At 41.4% G+C, this 26,687-nt stretch overlaps 1 protein-coding gene across 5 annotated transcripts in view; it reads right to left on the reverse strand.

Moving 5' to 3' along the window:
- The window catches only part of PAM (peptidylglycine alpha-amidating monooxygenase), a 136,993-nt gene that overhangs the window by 50,211 nt on the left and 60,095 nt on the right, over positions 1 to 26,687 (reverse strand). For all 5 annotated transcript variants that reach the window (XM_083151725.1, XM_083151724.1, XM_083151723.1 and 2 more), the window contains exons 9-15: positions 20,606 to 20,654; positions 20,367 to 20,434; positions 18,183 to 18,260; positions 18,021 to 18,097; positions 15,645 to 15,748; positions 8,188 to 8,381; positions 8,020 to 8,091 (exon numbers count right to left, since the gene is read on the reverse strand). In XM_083151725.1, coding sequence (XP_083007851.1) covers positions 8,020 to 8,091; positions 8,188 to 8,381; positions 15,645 to 15,748; positions 18,021 to 18,097; positions 18,183 to 18,260; positions 20,367 to 20,434; positions 20,606 to 20,654 — 642 coding nt within the window. The remainder of the gene's footprint in view (positions 1 to 8,019; positions 8,092 to 8,187; positions 8,382 to 15,644; positions 15,749 to 18,020; positions 18,098 to 18,182; positions 18,261 to 20,366; positions 20,435 to 20,605; positions 20,655 to 26,687) is intronic.

Consider the following 26,687-nt stretch of genomic DNA (forward strand, 5'->3'; position numbering starts at 1 on the left):
TTCTTACAATCTTCTCTGCTGAAACCTTCTGGGAAATTTGCTACAGGTTGGCTATCGACCGGATTGAATAGCTCATACAAAAAAAACTGCATTGAAAGAACACTACATTAGTCCATAAACAAACTAGAATAAAGATGTAGCTAAATAAGAAATGCACTGCTGTACAGGTAAATAACTACTATATATAATGCCTCTGGTACAGAGAGAGAGAGCTCATAGCTGAACTGTCTCAGGGAAATGATGTATACGATGTTTCTGGATGTTGTTTATTGAACTCATTTATCAGAGATAGCTCTACATCTCCCAAATCATAAAAGGGAAATATACAGACGGATAGACAGAGCATTTCTCTGGAATACGGAAAGGTTATCATTAGTCACAGGACATCACCCAGAACCAGAGAGTAATGGCCACAGGGCGACAGGAAGGCATGTTTATTACTTTCACAGAAGGAGATAGAAGCACTAGTGATCTGTATGGTCACACAGACACTAACAGGTCTCCCCACAAGTAAAGCTTATACAGAACAAATCAGTATGACAAATTCAAAAAGAAAAACATAAATCTCCATTTTCTATCCGCGGTGTAGGCAGACATTTTGTGGGATGCGGAAGACGTACTCTTAACAAATCAGATGTGAACCTTTTCTCCTAGTCAAAATCTGGAACGTATCCAAAAAGGGAGAGATTGCAGAAGAGCAAAAAAGAACTGTCTCTTTTCAGGGGCACACTTTAGTCTAATATTGGGTTACACATAGTCTCACACTACGGACCTACACACAGCAATTATCATCAACTTTTACTTTCCATTATTTTGTGCACATTTCATATTCAGTGGGCAATATAAACTGAATGACTATCAATACATAAGGCAGGTGTATTAAGTGGCTATTGATTTCATGTTTTGCAATCCCCATTCATTTAGAACTGTGTGCACGATCTCATGTTTTATGATGAAAGTATATGCTATAAACAGTAATTGATGTATTATTGATTGTATGCTATATAACCATACATTACAACTCTCTCCACTTTACTACTCAACTTCCTGCCAGCTCTACCATCAAGGCAGCCAGGTGTTGCACCTTGATATTAGGTGCCTATGGACAGCTATCAGAAGGCAAAAGAGACACTGGGGGTTATTTTGGTTCACTCTTTCTGACAAATTCCTTCCTAGATGAACAAAACCATGTGCACTGCAGGTGGGGCAGATGTTACTTGTGCAGAGAGAGTTAGATTTGGGTGGGGTTTTACTTCAAAGTGAGATCTATATTGCAGTGTAAAAATAAAGCAGTCAGTATTTTCCAAATCTAATGCTCTGGATATTGCCGGACTTTCTGCTGTTTGAACAATAAAGGATTGAGCGGGAAAATATTTTTCCTGCATTAAGGTGCCCATACACTGCTGCGCTGTCTCGCAGCAGTGTTCGGACACCCGATACCCTGCAAGCCACAGGGACGCATGCTATCTGTTGTGATGGATAACATGTGTTCCTGCTTCCCGCCCACCTCGCCGCCAGGAGGGAGGTTCCAGAATGGTCCGACCACCTGGGACGGGACCGCGCATCGGACCCGACTGCATGTCAGGGAGGGACGTTTGGTCAGATTTAATGGCCCGATTGGTCGCAACTGGCCGAAATCGGACCAAATCGCCTCAGTGTATGGGCACTTTAAGGCATGCAATGTGATATATCATAACTTCAATATTGAAACAGTTGTTACAGTTATTTATAACAGATAAAGACTTACTTCATATGCTTTTGCTCCAATTGCCATCTGAGATACAGAACATTATTATTAACAGCTGCCATTAACTTATTTACTGCTATCTGTGCAGACTACATGGTGAAATTCTGCACTGTATATGTATATGTAATATAATTACTATAAAATGAATGGGTTTAATATCGGTCTGAGATTATCTGTGTACAGTCATTAAAAAATATAATTTCTTTCTTTCAGATCAATCGGGGATAAACTGGGAGGGAGACAGTACCCTTTTCTTCTCCTTAATAATTATTTAGGATATACCAAGGGAGTAATCATTCTGAGACATACTTGATTAGAAGAGTTTAGAAGCCTTTTTAAGAAATCAATACTCATCCAATAACCACATAGACACTAATCCTATTGAATATCTTTATTTAAAGATCAATTTGTGCTTGGTTGAGTAAACACATACAATAACTATTTAATATTTAAAAAGCTTACTTATCTTATTGGTGTATTTAATAAAAGTTTTGTTTTAAATAAATCATAACTCAATATAAGGTAAGGTATAAGGTAAAAGCGTACACCAGAAAAGGCACAGTGCTTACCATTTTGCTCTTCTGCAACACCTCCTTTAATTATCTGCACTAAATATCTGGGAGCACCACCAACCTCTATACAATATATACTATACATACCTACATGTTGGTTTAATGGTTACAAAAATTGTGCGGATTCCAAACTCTTCCTGGTTACAAGCACCATCCAATCTCACCTCTTCACTAAACTGGCTCCTCCCCCTTTCCCTACTGACTCTGGGATGGGGCAAGTGTAAGGAGAGCACTGTTGTATGGGTATGTTTAATCACACAACCACCTTATAAGATATCTGACAAGTTATAGGCCACGATACACAAAATAGATAAATATTATTGTATTTATTAGCGTATTTGCATTTATTAAGATATATATATATATATATATATATATATATATACACACACACACACACACACACACACACACTAAATATATATATATATATATATATATATATATATATATATATATATATATATATATATATATATATATATATATTATACTGTATTAAGTTATATAGTGTGTGGGGGGTCCGGCACTCCCAACAACACATACAGCAATTCTGGTGCCCTCACTGGAACAATTTACACACGGTGTAGTACTCAACAGTACAAAGAATTGCTAAAAGTCACTGGCCCCTCATCAATACAGACAGTGCATTGGGGTTACCCAACTCCCGTCTCATGCCCTGTTATTCAAAAGGCAAAAACCTAAGATCTTGGCTTGTCAAAACCGATATGGCGCAATTAAAAGTACCTAGAATTGCGAAGACATTCCTTCCCACTGAACGAGGTGGCTGCATCCGATGTGGGTGTGTAGCTTGCCAGTTTTTACTGGCTGGAGACACGTTTCACCATCCCCACACAGGATTTAAATATTATATTAAACATTGTCTGAGCTGTGAATCTACCTTCGTGATATACCAAATCATTTGCCCATGTGGCTTGGTTTACATCGGCAAAACGGAGTGTAGATTCAAAGACAGAATGGCAGCCCATAGGTCTGCCATCCGACATGCCATTGAAAAAGGAAGCAGTGAGCAACCAGTGGCCAGACACTTTGCGGCTTTTAACCATCCGCTCAATTCTTTGCGATATCGCATGATTGATACTATACCCCCCTCCATAAGGGGTGGCAATAGAGGTTTAAAGTTGATCCAATGTGAGAGCAGGTGGATAGCCAAACTAGATGTGGTTGCCCCCAAAGGGCTGAATGAATGCATCTCATACGGATGTTTTCTACAAAAATAATGTTAAAATCCTACATTGTTAGTACTTTGGATGTGTCTACCATTTTTCCATAAATATATCTATCATGTAGCTTAGGTTCCTTCTTAATAACACTGCAGTTCCTTTTGTTTGCAACAGTAGTATTCAACATGCTTTATACTGAGTATAGATTGTATCTTACTTATGCCGATTGTTAGTTATGCACTGTTTCACGTAGGTGTTTATGTTTTTATCCTGCAGCGCATCGGTTGCCTAGGCAACAAAGCACGCAATGACGAGGAGTACACGGCGCCGACGGAGTGACGTCATCGTGACTGGCCGGGGCAGGAAGGATGGGCGGTCCCCCGACGGCGTGAGTCTCCCCGGAGCAGGCGGCGGTATGTGAGTATAAATGTATGTTATTGTCACTTCCCTTTTTGTAACTTGAAAACAGTTTAGATAAAGAACTGAAACATTGTTAACGTCTCCAAGTGTCAGCGTATATTTTGTTCTGAGTGCCGCACCTCCTACACCGTATATATATATATATATATATATATATATATATATATATATATATATATATATATATATATATATATATACATACACACATATACATATACACACACACACATATATATCTGTTTAATAAAAGAGAAAGTATATCAACTTTACAATGTCCTGGTGAAAAAAAAAATACAACACAGAAAACATTGGCAGCCCATACTATATTAGGAGAACTTTTCTGTAGAGTACTCCACTGCCAGAAACCAAACAATCCTCATGACGTGAAGAGGTGGGAATGCATAAGATAAAATACATAGTTTGGAAAGTAGGTTTAAGGGGATATTCTATAATTGACTGCCAATCATAACAGCAGGATGTACCCAGAACTTAAAGTTCTGTTATTTTTACATTCCTTATTTCATAAATAAATAAGGTTTATATTTTGCAACGTATTATGTTATTTAGCTGGGGATGTGAGAGAGCTTTTAACAAAATTTGAACTTTTCTGACAATGCAAAAATTAGCATTCGTTACAGAACGTCCATTGTGACACGGTGGACGGCATTACCATTTCAATAATGCCGTCCCTTTGTATGAGTCTGCATGATGAAGCAGCTTATACCATACAGGACCTACAAAAGCAGCACTGCACTTACTGAATAATGTGTGCCATACAGACTATGGCAGTTGCTCACTCAGGCGTAAATGAAAAAGGGTGGTGGGGGTGAAGAGGCGTAGACTTTTTGTGTGGCACAGAGTTATACAGCCAGCATACAGTTTTTATTTTTGTAAAAGCCAGAGCAGATGGAATTCACAATACGCAACTGGTGGAAACAATTTCAAACACCTGAAAGTACTTTATACAACTTCATTATGATTTGATGTATAATTTTCATAGACATCCGAAGACATGTCATCATTCAAAACACATCATGGACAGACACTGTTGCAGATCCGCAGCTGGTCCTAGTTTTGAACTGAAGAAGTAGAAAATACCACTGTACACAAGATGCCTTGTTGGCATGCGGTACCTTCTATCCACATTCTGACCAAACGTGAGCCACTAAATGTCACTCAGACCTTCACAATGGCGCAGTAGTTCGCATTACAGTGCTACAGACCTGGATTGGACAAAGAGTCAGAGGACTCCAAAAGCATACTGGAGTTTTGAGATGAGGGACAATGATCTTGGTGTTTAAGTGGGTAGAGTGTAACCTCCATAGGCACAGTGACTGATGGGCTTGATAAATGGATTTTACATACTGTAGCTGTGGAATATTTTGGAGCTGTACAAATAAAAGCTAATAAATTATATATTGTGGCACAGCTCAGATGCGTCTTATGCTTACACGTGATGGTCATTGAAATGGTTAAGCTGTGTAAGAAAATTTACCCTCATCATGTGTCTTCAGAAGCCAAAAATACCCTATACCAGTGGTAGCCAACCACGGTCCTCGAGAGCTACCAACAGTTCACATTTACCAGACAACCTAGCTGCTGCAAAGGTGCACTCATTACTAGCTGAAACATTTTCAAAGATCCACAGGTGGAGCTAATTACTTCACTTGTGATTCTGTGAGGAGATCGGGAAAACGTTAACTGTTGGTAGCTCTCGAGGACTGGAGTTGGCTACCCCAGCCCTATACAGATATAGATTTATCGGTAAGGTAAATTCCAATTATAATATGTACTGTATAAGCATTGTTTGAAGAAAATAAACAGAAACAGAGAAAGAAAAAAAGAGCCTGTACCTACCCTCCAAACCCAATACCCGCTTTACAGGTTATACAGTCACAACGTTGACCAAAAGTCATCAGGCCAAAAGGTCGACATGGCTTTAGGTTGACAGGTTCATTAGGTCGACATGGGCACATGGACAGTCAAAAGGTCAACATGGGTTTTTCACATTTTTCGGAGCCGACCGGCGGTATTTTATGCTCTACCCTCCACTAGTGAGTGGAGGTAGAATATAATATTGAGTGGAGGTAGAATATAATAGTGTGCCGAGCGCAGGCACCGTGCCCAAAGCATGGCAAGCACAACGAGTCATGTGAGGGGACATGTTTTACTGATACGGTGTCCATGCCGCCGACAGTGCCGACAAACCGTGAAAACCCAATGTTGACTTTTTGAATGTCGACATTGCCCATGCTGACCTGATGCTTGTGTCGACCAAATGACCCGGTCGACCTAAACACACGTCAAACGTTTGAAGGTGTTGACCGAAGGCCTGTCGACCTAATGTATGTCAACCTAATGATCTCAAACCCTTTACAGCCATAAGCACACGTTTGCCTTTCTTTCCTTCTTCAGGGGTAAAAGAAGTCAGAGTGAGTAAGGACAGATAGGTAAATAAAACAATAACGTACTGACCTTTAAGAAGTAAAAAAGTCTCACTATACCATTGTAACAGAGCTGTAACAATCCATATATAGAACTGCTACAGGAAAACAAAGCAATAGGATTCTACAGAAACCTTTATACTGAGAAAGCGCGTTATCAGAAAACTAGATCATTTTTAATTTGCAACACAATTTCTATTTGGCACAAAACAGAGATCTCCCTGGAGACCAGCTCTCCAAGGTTTCTCATGTCTGTAAAGAAAAGTTTCAGGATAGTTGTGGTATCACCATAGAAACTGCAAGACTGCACTAAGCGATGGCTCTGCAGCTGAATAGGTGTTTGACTTACAGTCACTTAATACTGAAAATGGAAACTCTAAATCATGTATGGCATATGGCAAATGCCAAGCATGAATGTATAAAAAAGGATACACATAGAGTGTCCAGCATTGGATCTTCCTCCCACATAGCAGATCAGTGTACAGATCAGTCACTACACTAGAGTAAGGTTCAGCAACTCCGTACATTAATCTGCAGCTTTAATCTTCCCAGTCATGGTTTAGGGACACTACAAATTACAAGCCCCAACTGACAGGTCATCATCTTTGTCAACCATACCATTAATTTTATAAAATCACTAAACCATGGGTAGGATGAAGTAGCTGCAGGGTACGCCTATGGGAATGTGAGGGGGTGGCTGTATCTTCTGATGCTGTTGGAAATAGTGTGAGGTAGGTAAGCCAATGTCAGCGGCTTTAACATTTCTAACCAAAACCCGCAGATGATGTGCTGGTGGGAAGTGAATAAACTACCTGCGGGATACTCTATATAACTATATAGTTAACAAGCAGGGTATTATTTATAATCCTTATTGAATATTCTCCAAGGCAATGATAACTAGCCAGACAATGGGCCAAATGTAATAGGGTGTTAGAATCAGAAAGTGATACCCCTTCACATCGCACCTAATTACCTGGTTCATGCCGGTTTCTTGCCAGTTCGACTCAGTAATTGGTGCTGTGAAAGGGGTTACCGGGTCCCACAAACCGGTAGCAACGCGGCAGTACGAACCAGTTAAAAAGAAGGGTTCTTACTGGTTCGTTGACATGTTGCTTTGCGGTGTGAACGGGTTAAAATCGTGTTGAGTGACCCGTTTCCCGTTCATACTTATGGAGGAGGCACTGCTTGGAGCAGCGGCCCCGGTAATGCTATGCCCCGCACCCGCATGACATCAGCCAACCGGCAATATTGCCAGTTTGCTGAGGGGATGTGAACAGGCCGCATTCAGGTTCAGTCCCGATGCGACCCTGCATTTTGCCATGTGAAAGCAGCATAAGAGACTTTGGAAGAGTTTACCCCTTTATTCTTTATAGCGACAATCATTTAAACGTAAAATAACAGGTTGATTTAAGTGATCGCTGCTTAAAGAAAAAAAAATGGGAAAACTCTCAAAATCTCTCCTCTTGATTCTCACACCCTATTGCATTTGGCCTATCAAAAAACATATGGCAGCCTCCATGTATGAAAGTTGTGAAAACATCATAGCACTTTATAAAACAAATTACAAACCATCATTCTGGAGAAAGAAACAAAAACACATTATTTTTTGAAAAGTTTCCACTAAATTCTGTAGTTCCTATTTTCCATACCCTGATCTAGTACTTGCTCCTCCTCTCGCTTAGGCTGCTGCTGTATATTTCGCGCTTCTTCCAGCCTCATATCTAAAAGCGAAGAACAAAACCGATGATCTCATTGCACAGATGGCAGCTACGCATCAAACTGTACACCGGAAGTTAAAAAGATACATAATTTCTTACCTTTGTGGTTACCATGTCCGTGTCCCATCATCACCATATCAGGACTAACGGGAATAGGAATATTGGCTAATTCGGGGATGTGCTGAAATAGTTTAGGGTCTCCTGTCCGCACACATGTCATGTATGAACTGGCATGATCAGCATCCATGTAATACATTATGTATAGGTTGCACATTTCATCATTTGAAGTGCCCCTGTTACAGGAGAAAAGAGAAGATCAATGTCACACATCAGCAATGAGACCAAACAGCTGATGGATTAACAGGCCTAGGTTTGTTGCTTTTCAGTGTAATAGTGCATGTTTTTCCAGATTGTACTGCAATATTGTTTTCTTTACATATTAAACTTATGGAGAACAAATAACTATAAAATACAGTTTTCCGCTTGGTTATGAGAACACCACTTAATACGGTTTGCTAAAGTCATCTCATTTGATGTCCTTTGCCATTCAAGAAAAGTGGAATGAGAGAATGGTTATATCCTTGGACGTCACCTACTATGGGAGTCTTTTTGTATTTATGGAATGGATCACCATTTTTTCTACACTGAAACAAAGCAAAGGTGATAAAGGTAATAGTATGGACATTGAGTTTTGAAAGATGATTTTTTTGGGCCACACTGACAAAATAGATATGATCGCTGAATAAATCCAATGCGGTTCTTTAACCAGAGAAAAGGCAATGACAAATCAAAAAGTGTAACTTAATATTACTTCAAAAATTTACATTAGATGTGCCGGAAATACATACACTAACATTTTACATACAGGATTCCCTTTCTTAGGTTTGAACTGAACAAAGAAGTTGCTCCTAATCATTTGACACATTAAAAAGACACCACCACCTAAGAGAGCAAGTTCTCCAGCCTAATGGATGATGAAGTCCTTTGTCACAAGGGCTTCCAGAAATCATATTTTAATTCTACTGAAAAAACGGAATTATTTTGGTTTTGTGTAGAATCCCCCTTTTACACCAAAACGCAGTTTGTTGCCTTGTACACCGGCGGTGGCAAACTACCTGGCGCCCCCCCCCCCCCTTTCCTAAGCCGGTGCTTGGAGATGACATCATCTCTAAGCACTGGGAAATCCACCAGCTGGGACCCCCACAACGTCAATGCACTGGGGGCAAGCCCAGCACCATGGTAAGCTGCTTGGCTGCCCCCAGCCTCCATGCAACCCCCTAGCCCCCGGTGGTGAATGGATGCCGCACAATGGCAACCATTCACCTCCTCCCTGCCTCCGCCGATGTCTGCAGAGTACAGCAGCGGAGGCAGTGTGACCACCACCCCCCCCCCCAACCTCCATGTTGACCACAGGACGCTGCGGTCCGGAGGTCCGGAGGTTGGGCTGCCCCCATTGCTTTAAATGGGAGCCGGGTCATTCTACCTTGGTCAGGACCTGGGTAGAAATCCCGTGTAAAGGGACACGGGTTAACTCCTTTTACACCGCCGCTGACCCGGGTCCAGGAGGTAAAAACACTGTTTTTTTCAGCGGTGTAAAAGGGGTATAAGTCTTCCAAGTTGGCTTCAGTAATCAAGTGGTTTAATTTTAGTATATTATCAAATGATAGTTCAATTTGTATTCTGTTCTGTAGCATCTTTCATGCAAAAAAAAAAAAAGTATAACTGCACAGTAACATTTCTGTAAGTACACAGGTATTACAGATAATACATACAGTATTCTCATGCTAAAAAAAAGCAATACAAACCCCAAAACATTTATTTACATATTTCATCTGCAACATTGTGTATCACAGTGGTTAGCATTGCTACTTTACACTGGAGACATGAGCTCAAATTCTAACCAAGGAATAATCTTTGTTGAATTTGAATATTCTGTGTTTGAGTGGGTTCCATTTCACAAGGCAAAAAACATACTAATGAATTTATTTAATTTATCTACTGGATAGAGAATGTTTCTTTTTGCAATGTATTCGATAAGAGTACAAGAAGAAATACAGTCGTAAGGCTTTCTCGGCTTTGAAAAATCTGCCAGTAGAGTCTCTTCCAGTGATCGCTAGCAGGATTCACTTATTTACCATAGCAACAGTAATGATATGAGACAGAAGGGAGGAAAAGAAGGGCTACAGAAAGGCAATTGGTTTCTTCCGTGCACTGAAAGCAGAGAGCCCCCGAGAGACCACACAAGTCCGTCACCAACCAATGCACCTGCTGTGAGAGCCGCTCTGTATGATGCTGTGTGCGAGGAATACCTGTCAGTCTAATTACCTCTCTCTGAGCACACACACGCAGACAAACACACACTGCTCAGCAGCGCAACCACAGTCACAGGAGACCAGCTTCCGGCACGTTGCCTTAGAAAAACTATTTTAATGCCATTGATTTTTTTGTTTCTGTTATGCCGGCAGCAGAATGTTTTTAAGCAAATAACAGGTTTGGGAAGAAAAGAATAGAATGGAAAAACAATATTTACAAATCCCAGGGGAGATCTCCTACCCTTAATGCCTGGTCTAGATTAAAGGCACAGTAGGAGAAAAGACCTGTTGGTCGGACAGTACGTGCCATGGCCAGATTGGGTGTATGATAAGGGAGACAAATCACTGCAGCTACACAGATGACATCACAGCTACAAATCTGGTCTGCACATATTACTACATGTGTGCAAACATTAAACAGAACATCGTTATATGTACATGTCCTTCTACTAACGGAAAGGTATTAGGCCTCGATTGCTAATGTCTGCTGTAAGAGGTGTGTTCATTCTGATCTTCCATCTTCCATGACAGCAATATCTTATTGCTTATAAAGTCAGACAGAAACCTAATGGTCTTCGTTCTCACACACTGGGGATGATGCAAAGCTGAACATACTGTAAGCTTGTAGCATGTGTTATGTGGTTTTTGCACTGTACATGCTCTGTAGCAGAGCACATGTAACTAAGGGGGATGCAGGCTTTTTGCATCTGCATTTGTGGCTGAAAGTATAACTGATTGGTATTTGAACATTCACACATACAGTAGCTAGGCAACAATTTCAGGTTATGCAAAGTTGTACATATGCTAGTTGTTCCAAAGTAGGTGCAGGTTCCAAAGTAGGGCACTGGCAGGGACGCCACTGGAAGATACAATAATCTGCAGTCTGGCTGTCATATGCCTGTTGCCTTAGAGAGGCAATGACTGGACATTTCCACAGCCTGCACTGTGTACCTGAAATCTCTACACCCTCTTGGGCTTCCCCACACTTCTACTCAGGACCGGACTGGGACCAGAAATCGGGCCTGGCATTTTTGAGCACACAGGCCCACCTATAGTAGGCCATTGCGCGGCGAAGCTGTGTGACAAAAAAGGGGGCATGGTTTCATGGAAAGGAGGCGTGGCATCAGAAAAAGGAGGCATTACACGTTATGGAACACACCGTAATGCACATTACAGAATATAACACAATCTGTACCCCACAGGCTGCTCCCCCTTATAATGACAGAACACCACAGGCTACTCCAACTGTATAATAGCAGGAAACCACAGGCTGCACCAATGCACAATAACAGAACACCACAGGCTGACCCCCTGCACAATAAATGGACACCACAGGCTGCTCCCCCGGCACAATAACAGAACACCACAGGCTGCTCCCCCTGCACAGTAACAACACCACAGGCTAATTAAAATGATATTAACACAGTGGGGATGAGAATAGAAGCTTTTAGTTAATATTAAAATCGTACTCTTGCCGCCATTCCTATGGTGCTGACACTCCCGCTTTCAACCCGCCGGCTAGTAGAGATGGTGACCCGTGGTGGCTGGAATTTGAAGAAAAGCGACACCATGACGGGGTACGTCATGCCACCGCTCTTGCAAGACCTGACCCCGGAACTCCGGTGACTCGCGCAAGTGCAGTCACATTTTTCACGGGGGACAGGTCCTCAAGTGGCCTACGCCCATGTTTCCTAAGCCGCGGCTTTAAGAATATGGCTTAGGAAACATGGCGGCCGGCATCCTGCACCAGCGCAATACAAATTCGGCCATGGCCAGTCCGGCCCTGCTTCTACTCCTCCTCCTTGCAGCTTCCTACAAATATGTCCTCATTTATCTTTGCTGTAGTCACGCTGAACAGCCCTTCTTAGGAAGCCAATCTGCGTTAGAATCTTCAAGCAAGATGTGTCTTTTTTTAAATGAAAATGCAAGGAAATGCAACATGCTGATTCATTTGATATATGACACTGTGTGCGACTGAGTCTATGAATCTGTATATGTAGTGCTACAATGTAGCAGCCGCAGGTTTTTTCCAATACAAGTTCTGTTCTGTATGCAGACTCAGTCACACGCAATATGCAAGTGTCATATCATATTAATAACAGTCTCCTAGTGCATCAGTCAAATTAAGGTTTGACTAAAAAGCATTTTTTGGTGAGAAAGAAAATGCCCACTATTAACAGAGTTGCTGGGGCTTGGCAAAGCACCTCCCACTGCATGGCATATTGAGAACAGATGAAGGAGTACACACAGCCCTGGCAGAGCTTAAAGTCATGTCAGATTTCCTTCCCTGCCCACACACTACTCCATTCCTCCAACTCATATATGTCCCATCCTCAGCCTGTGTATCTGGTGTCCTTCTGGATGTCTTTAATTATCTTTGTATTAGACTCTCGGCCCAACCTGTACTTACACCAGTCTCTCCATGTGTGCTTCTCCGTCTGCCCATGTCTCTCCAACTATTGCCTGAGATTTTCTTTCAACCGTTTTCATAGCCAACACACCACTGGTACAACATGTTTAACCTCTTCTCTTCAAAATCATCTCTCTTTATGCTTTTGTTTTACGTCTAGGCCAATGTGAAAAACTGTGCTGGTCAGCTGCCAATCTCAGGGTACATTAATAAACAATCTTAGCCATGTCCGACACCACAGAACTGGCCTCAAGGGTGATAGGTAAGCACAATCTTATTTTAATATTTCTGATCATTATCTCAATAGGAGACTTTTAGCTTAGGGCTGCCATGAATATAATACAGACACAATTGGCTGCTGTGTCGAGAAAGTTTGGTAATCACTAGTTTCAGGTGGCTCTACTGGCTCTGATAACGATGGTGCTAAAAGAAACCAAGCAATCGGGTCACATGGGTGCATACCATTCTTTGCACATTACAATATACACGGGGGTGTCAAACACAAGGCCCGTGGGCCAAATCCGGCCCGCCAGACCTCTTCATGTGGCCCGCGCAGCTGCCACCAGCCTTCACCTTTTATTCTCAATTTTTTTTTAAACAAGAAAGCCGCCTCTTCAGCGCATGCACGGCAGCCTACAAGCCAGAGAACGTCTCCCTCTAGCGCAGTGCCGCCGGTCGTCAACCCCTCCTCCACTCCCACCTGTGGTATAGGAGCCAGAGAGAGGAAAGAGCAGGTCCGTCTTGGGGAATGGTGCTGCTGCTGTGCGCTCCAGGTCACTTACTGCTGAGTGTGCACTGCACAGTGACCGGGTGCACGCTGCCCCCCACTCCTGGATAGATAGTGCGAGGAGCGCTACTCACAGGAGGGAGGGGGAAATGCGCCTGTGTGAGAGCACAGCTGTGTCGTTGGTGGTGGAGCAGCTCAGACTGGAGTGGACGCATCAGAGCGGGTAAGTGTCAAACTCTCTGCCTATGTGTGTGTGTGCACTGGCACATTGGAGCCCATCATTAATTGCTGTGTCCCATGATAATAAGCAGGACATATGCCCTAAGACTGAGTGCTGCCCCCCTGTGCAGGCAGCATGTGCCCTAATGCACTGCAGTTTACAGCAATAGCAGGAGGGAAATGCTACTGCTGAGTATACAATAATTGAATGCAGTGACAATAATTTATGATAATAAAGAGTGGACACATAGTCTTACAGATACAACCGGCCCTTTGAGGGTGACCAAACTGCTGATGCGGCCCCCGATGAATTTGAGTTTGACACCCCTGATATACACATTGGCCCTTATTCTGGTTCACTCGCAAAAGCTTGCAGCTTCCTTCTCAAATGGATAAAACCATATGCACTGCAGGTGGGGCAGATGTAACATGTGCAGAGAGAACTAGATTTGGGTGGGGTTTTTGAGATCTATATTGCAGTGTAAAAATAAAGCAGTCAGTATTTTCCCTGCACAGAAACAAAATAACTCGCCCAAATCTAAACCTCTTTGCACATGTTACATCTGACCCTCCCTGCAGTGAGCATAGTTTTGTCCATTTGAGAAGGAATTTGCTTTTGCGAGTAAACCAGAATAAGGGCCATTGTTTCCATAAACGCAATGTGGTGGCAGTTAGAGCCGACTTGTATTTAACAATGAGTCAGCCCTATGGTAAAATCTGACAATGAGATTACATCACATTCTATGTTGTATTCAATTACCTACATCTAAACATTTCAGCAGAAGAATAAAATAGACTTTGCACATGTTTATTTTAGGACTGTATCCACTTACACATGAAGACAAATAATGTTATACGAAGCATGACGTAGAAAACTAGGCCACATGGAATGAAAAAAAAACCCAGGGCTGCCAGATTGATGCAATTTAATTCCTAATTATATACCTCTTTACATCAACTGCCAAATTCCTCCAGTCATTTATAGAATCAGCCCATGACCGACAGCCTCTAGCCCTGATCGTCTATATTCGCAATCTTTAGAATAAAAGTGCAATGGTCACTTAAACATCAGATGTGTCATTGGACTGTCTTACATGTAGCCCCATACAGTATCTGCAATTGTGTGGTCCTCACTCTCCCTGTGACTTTCACTTAAGTATGGTTCACTCTGGGGTTATTGCTAGGAAATAATGTTTGATCATTTTCTTTTGTCCCAGACAGGTTGCAGATATAGCACATATTGCATATTTAATTATAAACAATCCAGATACAAATTGTTGAGATTACTCTGCTATTACATTAAAGGAATTTCCCCGCTTAAAGGGAAATATCTACTTCAATAAAAAAAAAAAGAATGTAAACGTTGCATTATAGAACATTTCCTCTTCAAGAAAGGTATTTATGTGCATTCTGTTCGTCTGGTGCCTCCTCCTCCAGGGGACTTTTATACGGAGGAATTAGTCCTCCACTACACAACAGTGTACAGAACACATGCAATACTGTACTATAACTGCTGGGTTTCAAATGTCATAGTCTTATGGAAGGAATGTGTTGGGATGATAGTGGGTTGCAGGATAAACATTGCACTCACCTGTTTCCTGCTCTGACTATTGGGTCTACTTTTATTTAAAACCAATTTCTGAAGATTACTCCACAGCCCAGAAGACAGTAGTCAAAAATAAAGAGCCTCCCACTATGCAGATACAAGTACAGTATGTGGCTACACTAACATTTCTAAAAGTCTTAGAACTAGCAACATCCCTTTGCTTTTGTGTGACCCAAAACAGAGTTCTCTTATCTCCAAATTCAGCTCACAGCATCATTAGAGTTTCCGGAGTTTGTATGCTTGGTGTAAGAGAACAGTGAGTGTTCCAGTAATTCAACATACCCAATATATGTACTGGTTGTCCTGCCTTCACCATTGAAAAGACATCTGGCTGCTAGAATATCACCCTGACGAACATCAAGTAAATGTTCCACAGGATAAAATGCCTAAGACAAAAAAAGAGAAAATGTCAAGTTGGAAAGAGCCATAATAAAAAGGTTACCAAATACATATAGCATATACGGGCACACCGTTATAATTACATTCATACTGAAGGATGCTTAAATCAATTGTTAAGTATTTTAAGAATTATAATTCAGTTGATACGTGGGGGCGCACAAGGTATTAACTGATTTGTGCTTCCCTGTTGTCTAAAACAATGGACAAGGACCTATGAGATACCTGCTGAAACTTTTTTGTGAACCGTTCTTGTACTATCATTTTTTACAAACACCCAGGGTACACCGCTATGGCACCTTTGCTCACAACCACAAACATAACAAAAGAGCATGAAAGCAAGTTTCAAAAATCAGAATAGGACACTTACGGTTATTAAGATTTTTACAATTACCCATTCATGTTTTGTGGCTCCTGGGCTTGAGCATATCTTTGTGGTGCGTTGTGTAGGCTCAAACCCATTACGTTGCATCCAGGAGGTGGCTGCAGTCATTAGGAAGCAGAGAACCATTCAGAGCTCCCTTAGGATGATACAGAAGACTGTAGGGTGTGTGCCCAAACACCCTGCTAGCAAAATGCATCTCTCGTGCACTACTATATATGATCCTGCTTGGCTACACCAACTGTAGCTGATGAAAAGCACCAATTCCTAATGGCTGCTTTCTTATTGGTGGCTGAGAAAAAAATTTGATTCCCTGCACAAACTTCATATTAATCATGATCAAAAAAAGTAAAAGGTTCCTACTCCAATAGGAAATCTAACATTCAAGTTTTTACATATTCAAATAAGAACAAGAAGTTCTACAAGCATTTCCCCTGTGAGAATGACTCACTGGAGTAACAAATTCACCACTTTTCTAGTCTAGACAAACAAGCAGTGGATGCGAAAAGAGATGGGGAACTTTTTACCCAGGGCCAGGATTGTTGGAGGGACACAGGTCCCGCTGCTGACACCCCCTTCCTATTGTAGGCTGCGACACTTGTGACAGGGGGAGAAAGAGAGCTGAATGATGTTCCAGCAGCCTCTCTACCCAGCCCACACAGCTACAAAAGTGGTATCCTCTCTCTCCCTACGTGGTGTATGGGGGGGGGGAACACACCATATCCATTCAGTCACGGTCCCCACAGCCTCCCTGTGCAGCAAATGCGCGATCACACAGAAACAAATCTTTTTTAAATATTTCTTAGAAAGGGGGACTGGGCACACACCCTCCGAGTACACTGGCCCAGCACACAAGAACATAGAGTGTTAAGAGCTACAAATGGTAAGCAGGGATACATTGTCCTGGGCTATGAACAATTCAATGCTTCCAAGAGTAATCTGCTCATACAAAATATCCAGCATTTCTAACAGACAGACCAAAAGCTAGTATATTAATGCCTGAGCAGAGTAGAAAAACTACAACTCAAACCAATCTTTTTAAATACACAACATCAACACCACCATACCTAAGGGTACCTTACAACCAGTGGTATAAGTTCCCAGAGGATAGTTGTTGGTGCCCCCACTCACATTCACTACCAACATCCACACACTCTGCCAGGGTGCCAAGACGGTAGGGGAGGGGGTACTTATTACCTGGGCCCAAGCTCGTTAGAAGGACCCAGTCCGGAACATCTCCTGAGGGGGCCATGATCCCTCAGTGCGGTTGCCTGTACATTCACCCACCTCCAAATTCACTTCCACTACCCCAGCAGCATTCCCAGACTGGGAGCAGAAGAACTGTGGCACATGCCTCTTGGTCTCCCTCCTTATTTCTGCTCTGGGACACATAAAGCAGAACTTGGAGCAATGGAGGTGGTCGATGTGTCTGGCTCAGAACTGGAACCAGGAGGAGATTGCCTTCCATTACATCCTGGATTCATTCCCTTGATTACAACTCACCCACAACAAGGTTACACAATACACAGGTATAACAGATCAGACATTTTAATTTTTTATTTAAACAACTCAGTATGAACGCGCATTGTGTGTTCCATTTTGGAGCAAGCAAGGTGGTCCGCAGAATATAGCTCATGCTAGGTGTATGATGGAATAAGTTTTTTTTTTTTATTTAACAGATGATGGAGTTATAACTGGGTCGGATACATTATCCTGCCAGTGAAGAATCCAATGTGGCGGCAAAAGGTCACTTTTAACAGATTTTCCCAACTGGGCTCAGCAAGTATAGTATATAGTGGAACAGAGAGCAATAGACAAACGCACATGTTGCTTCTTTAGAAAAGTATACTTGCATTATTACATACAATGTGCACACTTACCTGTGGTAGCTGAGGGCTCTGTCTCCCAATTAAAGTCCACTTGCCATTCCTGACTCTATATCCACTGACAACCTGACCTATAAAAAGTAATGGATACAACTGGATTAATCATTATTTCTTCTTCATTACGCAGCAGCAACCTTCGCACTGAGAAACACTTACCTAACTGATGAGTGTGGACTCTGTAAGCAAATGGGTGCATTGCAGGTTTTTCATATGCACAAGCAATATCAGCGTACACTGTAGAAGAACATTATGTAAAACAGCTGTCAATACAATATTAAGTACACACTTAATGCATCAACATAATTAAATCATTATCAACAATAAAAGCAAACCATTTAAATATTATGAAAGATTTTTCAGGAAAAAATTCCAAATGCAACAACGTATTTCTCCTACTGAGTTAGATACAATCTACAATCAATGTATAATATCATCTATATCAGGGGTAGCCAACTCCAGTCCTCGAGAGCTACCAACAGTTTTCCAGATATCCTCACAGAATCACAAATTAAGTAATTAGCTCCAGCTGTTGATCTTTTAAAAATGTAATAATTAAGTAATAGGTGCACCTTTCCAGCAGCTAGGTTGTCTGGAAACTGTGAACTGTTGGTAGCTCTTGAGGACTAGAGTTGGCTACCACTGATCTATATTCTAAAAACATTCTACTGTAACCTCAGGATCACAGAAAAAAATTGAAGGTCCATTCAGGTGGCATGGGTACACTATGTTGCATGCATTCCGTTTTTTTTGCCCACAGATCTTATAAAAGATCAAATCACAATAAAGCTGAAGAAACAATTTTCCCACCAATCGGGAAGGAAAATATTAGAAATTGCCATTTGTTATGATACCCTGGTAGCTGTGCTACGTAAAAGTATTGTTACATTTATCACTTATTTATTTTTATATATATTTACTTTTTTACAGTTAATTATAGAGCAAATAAAAATCATATTAGAGGTTAAATGTTTCCCCTGTTACATCACAGTCGAGGAACGGAAAATGTCTTATCCTCAGGCAATGAAGGCAGAATACTGGAATTATGTTTTCAGCTTGCCAGATAAAATGTCCTGTATTTGTGTCATATATCCGGTAAAATTCCATCAGTCAGTCTGAGATTTTCTCTCATACGGGGGATATCCTGTTAACATTGATGGTGGGTAATCAGATAGCTTGGGGCTATCTAGTTAGGCAGGAGCTGCGGCAGGCAGGATACATCGGAAGGGGTTCCGATGTATTCAATTTTAGCTTTTTTTTCTTTTCGGCATGTCGAAATGTTTCGAAATACCAAAAAGCAGGTGGATTGACGGAAGATCCGCCAATTCACCTGCTTTTGACGGAAACACAGCCAAAACTGCTGTGTTTCCGTCATTTTTAATCCGGCATAAAATGCTGGATTGAGGCAGGGAGGACGGCGCCGGGTGAGCAGCAGCAGCAGCTTACTCTGCGCCGTCCTCCTGTCCACCGCAGCCCACACCCTATCGCCGCCGCCTGCACCCTCATGCCGCTGCTCACACCCTCCATACCCGCCGCCGAGCCGGGTGAGAGCAGCTCACCCGGCTCCCTCGCCGTCTTCCGCCGCCGCGCTCACCTGGTCCGAGCACCGGCCGGGTGAGTGTCAATCATCGGCCAAATCCGACATCAGGATTTGGCCGATGAATTGAATAATGGATGCCGGATCCATTCCGGCAAAATTGATCCGGCATTAATTGAATATATCTGATAGGAGCAAATTTACTAAGATGGGAGTTCTATTGAATATGGAATGTTTTCCATAGCAACCAATCAGATTCTACTTATTATTTATTTAGCACCTTTCAGAATATAATAGATATAATCTGATCGGTTGCTATGGGCCACATCTCATATTCAATAGAGCTCCCATCTTGGTAAATATCCCCCCGAGGGAGAAATTGACTAAGATGGGAGTTCTATTTCAGGGTTGGATGTTGCTATGGGCATCCAATCCAATTCCATCTATTATCTTCTAGAAGGTGCTAAATAAATAAAAAGTAGATTCGGATTGGTTGCCCATAGCAACATCCCATCTATAATAGAACTCCCATCTTAGTAAATTTACCCAATACTGATTTTACAGTTGACAATGAAGTGAACATGAATCTGGAAATGTGTTGGGGTACAAATATGAACTACAGTGCGGTGTTAAAGGGACCAATCCAACAGGTTAAAGGGACCAATCCATGATTAACAATGACTAAATATCTTGTTTAAGGAGTTAATGTTCCTTTTGAAATGAGGACAGCTATTGTACATCTATCTTTCTTTGTTACTGTATTATCAGACATCAAATACACACACACATTTACAAGAAATACTTACCCTTTTCACCTGGTGGGATTACAGTGTCCATAGACATCAGGAGATAAATGCCAGCAATTAGTGGCTGCCTAGGAGTGATAAAACAAACACTGGTTCATAGGATGTCAATTATTACAAATCTGTAATAGAAGGGGCTTAACTGTGTATTGTGTATGCGTGACACAGGGAGGTTGCAGGCATTTACTGGAATTGATTAACAAACTATGAAATGTGATCATTAGAATAAAAGTGATTATTACCTCTCGGGTGTTATTTGTACAGTTACTCCAGTGCAATCTTTGTGTTTATCTACAAAGAAAAAATAAGGAGAGTATGAACACAGTCTGTGGTAAGCTGCATACGGAACAAGCCGATAGTAACCAGATAAATTACAGTTGTTCAGTTATTAGCTTTGTGTCATACCGGACACTATACTTCTTCCCTCTTATTACCATCTCTCTCCTTTTTCTTCCCCATATCTTCTATATTTCCCTATCTTCCTCTCCCAAATATGTCCATATCTCACTGTACTTCTACCAACTCTCTCCCCCCACCTCCCTTTCTCGCCCTGTCTCTCTCTCCCTCTACCGCTACCTCCTTCCATCTCCCTGCCTCCCATCACTCTCCTTCATATTCTCCTCTCCCCCTGCTGCTCTACTTCTCTCATCTCTTTCCCAGCTTGCCTTATCTTCCCAACAGCTCTATCCTTGCCTCCTCAATCTCTCAGCCAGTCTCCCCTCCACTTCCCACCATTTCTCTCCCTACTGCCATTCTTCTTTCATCTCTTCATTTCTCTATCCTACTCTCATGTCTCTTCCCCACTCGCTCGTCCTCATATAGGGGGTTATTCTAGTCCATTCTTTCTGACAAAATCCTTCTTAGATGGACAAAACCATGTGCACTGCGGGTGGGGCAGATGTAACTTGTGCAGAGAGAATTAGATTTGGGTGGGGTTTTTCTTCAAAGTGAGATCTATATTGAAGTGTAAAATCATGCAGTCAGTATTTTCCCTGCACAGAAACAAAATAACTCACCCAAATGTAATTCTCTCTGCACATGTTACATCTGCCCCCCTGCAGTGCACATGGTTTTGTCCATCTAAGAAGGATTTTGTCAGAAAGAATGAACTAGAATAAACCCCATAGCTTTCTAACCCTCCACATCCTATCTTGATCTCCCCTTATTTTCCCATCCCTCTTCTTGTACATGTGACAATTAGTGCCCAATCACCTAACCGTGATCCGTTAAAGGTATAAATCATTAATAAATTCTGCCAATTTGGAACCTTTGGCAGGGGTGTGATGGATGCATCTGGGTGTCGAGCAGCCTGTGATAGGAGGAAGATAGTGACTTCCCTCCGGCTGGCATTGGGTTTGTACTAGACGTACAGTTTAAAACTCCATAGATCTTTACTGCAAAGAACAATGTGGCAAATGTATTAAGCTAAGTGAAGTGATAAAGTGTCTTGTACTTTATCACTGGCCAGTCAGCTCCTAACTGCCATTTCCATACCCAGCCTGTAACTTCATAATTAATTGGCCAGTGATAAAGAACCAGCCACTTTTTCACTTCACCTAGCTTAATAAATTTGCCCCAATGATTTTACATGCGTGAAACTAGCTCTGGTAAGCTCAAGTTCATTTTGTTCTGTTAATAATGTATTGAAGGATCAAAAAAGAGTAAATCTGACAAACAGAACAAAGGTTCTGTTTGTCAGAAAAAAAAGGGATTCTACACAGGGACGAAAGAGAAAAAAATATATACATATTTTGTCATTTGTCAAAAGAGGAAGTTAAACATTTTTATTGAAGTCATTTTCATTGCAATTACACAAAAACAATGACACTAGCACAAATATAAATTAAAAATAAAAGTCGAAAAAGTAGTGAGCAGATGACATTAGAAGATTATTCAATCAAAGGGTATTCAATCCCAGGTTACAACTTTTGGGACATCATGAACCTGGCCCGTTCTCGCTCCGCTCGCCTGTTTATCGGAAGGCGGGATTCCATGTCCCGCCTGCCAACTGGTGAAAAGGGGGTGTGGCCGCATAAACAGCCATGGATTGTCGAGATACGGCCATGATCACGACAAGCCACGACCGTTCTCTGCAAAATGGGCCAGTCAGCTTCTATAGTTGGGTCCGTTCTGCCAAGATGCCTCTTCAATGCCGTCAGGAAAGACCGCATCAAATAGGCGCCCGCCCTTATTTCCCCCGTTGGAAATATGTCTGAGTAACTAAAAGGCATAAGAGGTGGTTTTCTTACACAAGGTAAGAAGTGGGCGCCAGAAAAATGGGGTGTATGTGGTACCAGCTGCTCACACCAAGGAATGTCAATTCCTAGAAATATATGTGGAAAAGAAAAAGGAGTTGTGGAGCGCTTGGAAATAATTGTAGATGGGTTGATATTATGAATTATAATAAAAATAACTAAAAGGTCAATAGGGTATCACAATTCATGTACATTTATTGAGACACCAAAAAGTTGAGTAAGTGGAATAATGCACTTAATCACATGTATTTAAAACAGCACAGAAATAATGCAAAAAGGTACAAAAATAGTATCAATAAAGAAAATTATAAAAAAAATAGGACTGAGCTATATACTTATAGCGTTCTCCCTTTAGTCCAGTAACTGGATCGATCTGTCCTCCTTAGTGGTTGGAAGTTTAGTAGTTTGGGTGTCCATGAACCATGCTGGGATAATTGTAGCCACTTTGTTATAGGAATTTCTGCCTCTGTAGATGGAGTAACAGGTATCCGTAGGCTAGTGGTGGATTTTCCCAATAATGAGATGGTGGTGGTGTCCCGATTTTCTTCCTTCCAATAGCAAAGATCAAATATCTCGTGTAGATCGGAGGTTGGTACCAGACAATTGGTGGTATAGGGAGTGTCCCGCAATGTGGCTCCAAGTCCAGGGTATAGATAATCCTGACACGTTTCGTTACCTATAATGGTAACTTTTTCAAAGGAAAGAGTTTCCTTTGAAAAAGTTACCATTATAGGTAACGAAACGCGTCAGGATTATCTATACCCTGGACTTAGAGCCACATTGCAGGACACTTCCTATACCACCAATTGTCTGGTACCAACCTCCGATCTACACGAGATATTTGATCTTTGCTATTGGAAGGAAGAAAATCGGGACACCACCACCATCTCATTATTGGGAAAATCCACCACTAGCCTACGGATACCTGTTACTCCATCTACAGAGGCAGAAATTCCTATAACAAAGTGGCTACAATTATCCCAGCATGGTTCATGGACACCCAAACTACTAAACTTCCAACCACTAAGGAGGACAGATCGATCCAGTTACTGGACTAAAGGGAGAACGCTATAAGTATATAGCTCAGTCCTATTTCTTTTATAATTTTCTTTATTGATACTATTTTTGTACCTTTTTGCATTATTTCTGTGCTGTTTTAAATACATGTGATTAAGTGCATTATTCCACTTACTCAACTTTTTGGTGTCTTAATAAATGTACATGAATTGTGATACCCTATTGACCTTTTAGTTTTTTTATTATAATTCATAATATCAACCCATCTACAATTATTTCCAAGCGCTCCACAACTCCTTTTTCTTTTCTAACTAAAAGGCATACAAGATTCACACTAAAGGACACACCACTGCCAATACACAAGAAAAACAACAATGCAATAGCAATGGCATGTACATAAAATCTAACTGTTCACAGGGGGAATGGAAGAAAAGGAACAATTAGATTTAATTGAGATACCAGGGGATTATTATTAATGATTTAAAATCTTGTGAATTTGGTATCTAGTGGCAAAAGGAAGTGAATCTATGTAACTCTCCGACACCGTAAAGAGAATCCTGTAGATTGTTGCATTTCCCACACTTGGGTATATTCAATGCCCCATGGGGAGCTGCGACGGTGAGCAGCGCCTATTGCTCACCGTCACAGCTTGTGAGTCAGTATTTAACTGTCCCCCCCTTGCACTGGCCATTACCACCTCACTGGGTTTTTCAAGCGAGGTGGAAACGGCGAGTGCATCTGTCAAAAATACAAGGGTCGCCGTTTTATGCAGCAAACACGCTGCTTTAGCAGTGACCCTCGCCATCCTCGAAACATAGAACAGGGCGAGGGGGTTAGACAGCGAGGATGAAAAAATGAATCCAGTTCGATATCCTTCCTCCTCATATTAGCTTCCATATTTCAAAATATAGTTAATTCTGGCAAAAAAAATAAATAAATACAAACACATATTGACTTCCCTACTAAAAATCAAATGGGGATCTTCTGCCCTGCCATAGACACAATGCAAATATCAATTAAAATGCTACAGAAGCCACACTAATAATTTTTGCAACATCAGTTTCACAAATCAATATGCACTTGGTCATTGAGAAATGGCTGGTGATAATCATCATCATATTTGCAGTGGTTGAGCTTCCTGACATGCATTACATTATATATTTGTGTTATGGTCTGGATAAATTGCCCTTACTATAATCGGCCTATTCACAGGGGTGAAAGTGTGTGTTTGTGGGGGGGTTAAAGTGTAATGGCAGGGGAACTCCGTTCCACCTCCACCACAGCCATACACAATAATTCCAACAGAAAATCCTGTCCCAGTGGCTCCCTTTTCTCCCATGTCATATGTTATGTCATGCCGTATCCACTGCTGAAGTGAAGAAAAGAGAAGATGAAGCTGCTGGAAGGACAGAGAGATGTGTGTTACTGGTACTACTGCTGTTTGGATTAGGTGAATAAGCGATACTACTGTGGGCATTATGTGTCAGCGATACTACCGTGTGGCATACATGTATAAGGAGTACTACGGTGTTGTGTAACTTGAATAATGGGCACTGACGTGTGTCATAATGTGAATAAGGGGCACACAATGAATCGGAGAAAGCATTTACAGTTACTCCAGGTGCTGGGCGACGGCCTGACAGTCAGGATCCCGACATCAGTACACAAACATTGGAATCCAGCGGCAATTCTCCCCACATGGGGATCCACAACCACAAGGTTGGGATTACGAAGTCGCTATACTGACTGTTGGAATCCCTACTGTCAGCACGTCATACCACACCCATTATTCCATGGCAAAGCTAATTTTACTTTTGCTTATAATAAACTTAATATATTTTACTCACTATCAAACGTATCAGCTAGCTGAAAGAGGTTCTATGCTTCTGCTACATATATCTTTTTGCTTTAAGGACCAAATAGGATGAATGATCATACAAACTAGTCTGCGTTTGACATACTTTAACTTTTATTTTGAAGTCTGAGCACAGACAACAGTGATGAGTCTATACGTGCAGGACAGCAATGAAACCTGACAAAACGACTGTTTTACGTCCAGCTCCTTCCACCTACACTCCGGCAGTGATGAATTATATAGTCTAGGACAAGCATGCACCAAGCAGTAATGTATTATTTATTAGTAAGCTCAAAAATAGCCTTCAAAGCCCACTGCCTTAAATAATGTTCCTTGTAGATGAAGTGCTGAGCACCCTGCTACAGCTTATGTCAGGCTTCTGCATGATGTCTTATTTTATGTGGATTGCATCCACTTTAAGGTGAGTCTTGCACAGATTTAAGAGATTGTACATTTAACACAGAGCAGGTTGCTGGATTAGTAGGATGCCTTTACACATTGGAGGAGGTGCTTGGCACGCATTAACACTCATTAGGGAATACTTTGTAAATGAGAAGAAAAAGCCGAAAAGGGCAAAGAGTAATTCTACAAATCTATTTGTGATGGGTCAACAGTTGTTGCCAACCCTTTAATCAAAGGTTCTGCATCCCTGGTCCCTGTATAGATTTTGTAGCTTCCATCGACTATTTAATTGTAATTCCAGATAAATAACACAATCAGCGCACATTGAACATTCCAGCGTTACATTAGCATTATATTCTGCTTCATAGTCCAGTCTAATTTGCAAATATTGACCTTTTAGCTTTTGGGAATTGCAGTCCTAAAGTCGTCACCAAAATATATATAAGAACCAGTTAATACTGCAAATGTTCAACGTTTTAGCATAGAGTCATTTACAAATACTGACCTCTCTCTGCATTTAGAAAGTGCATCACAAAGAAATAAATAAAAACCCACAGCTTTAAATTAATGGTGAGGCTTAAATTATCCTGTGCGATATTGATCTTCAGTCCAGTACGCGTGCAGCACAAATCAGAGAATCATTTCCAATTACAAAGTTCAAGTGGTCATTGACATAGCTTAATATAATGGTAATGATATTGTAGTGGTGTTTGGCTTTATCAAATGTCTTTTATGTTCCACATAAAAAAAAAGACTAAAGTATTACTTCTTAGCAATTGAAGAGAAAGATTCCCT

This window comes from Crinia signifera, chromosome 1 (genome assembly GCF_055691185.1).
Source record: "Crinia signifera chromosome 1, ASM5569118v1, whole genome shotgun sequence".
NCBI lineage: Eukaryota > Metazoa > Chordata > Amphibia > Anura > Myobatrachidae > Crinia > Crinia signifera.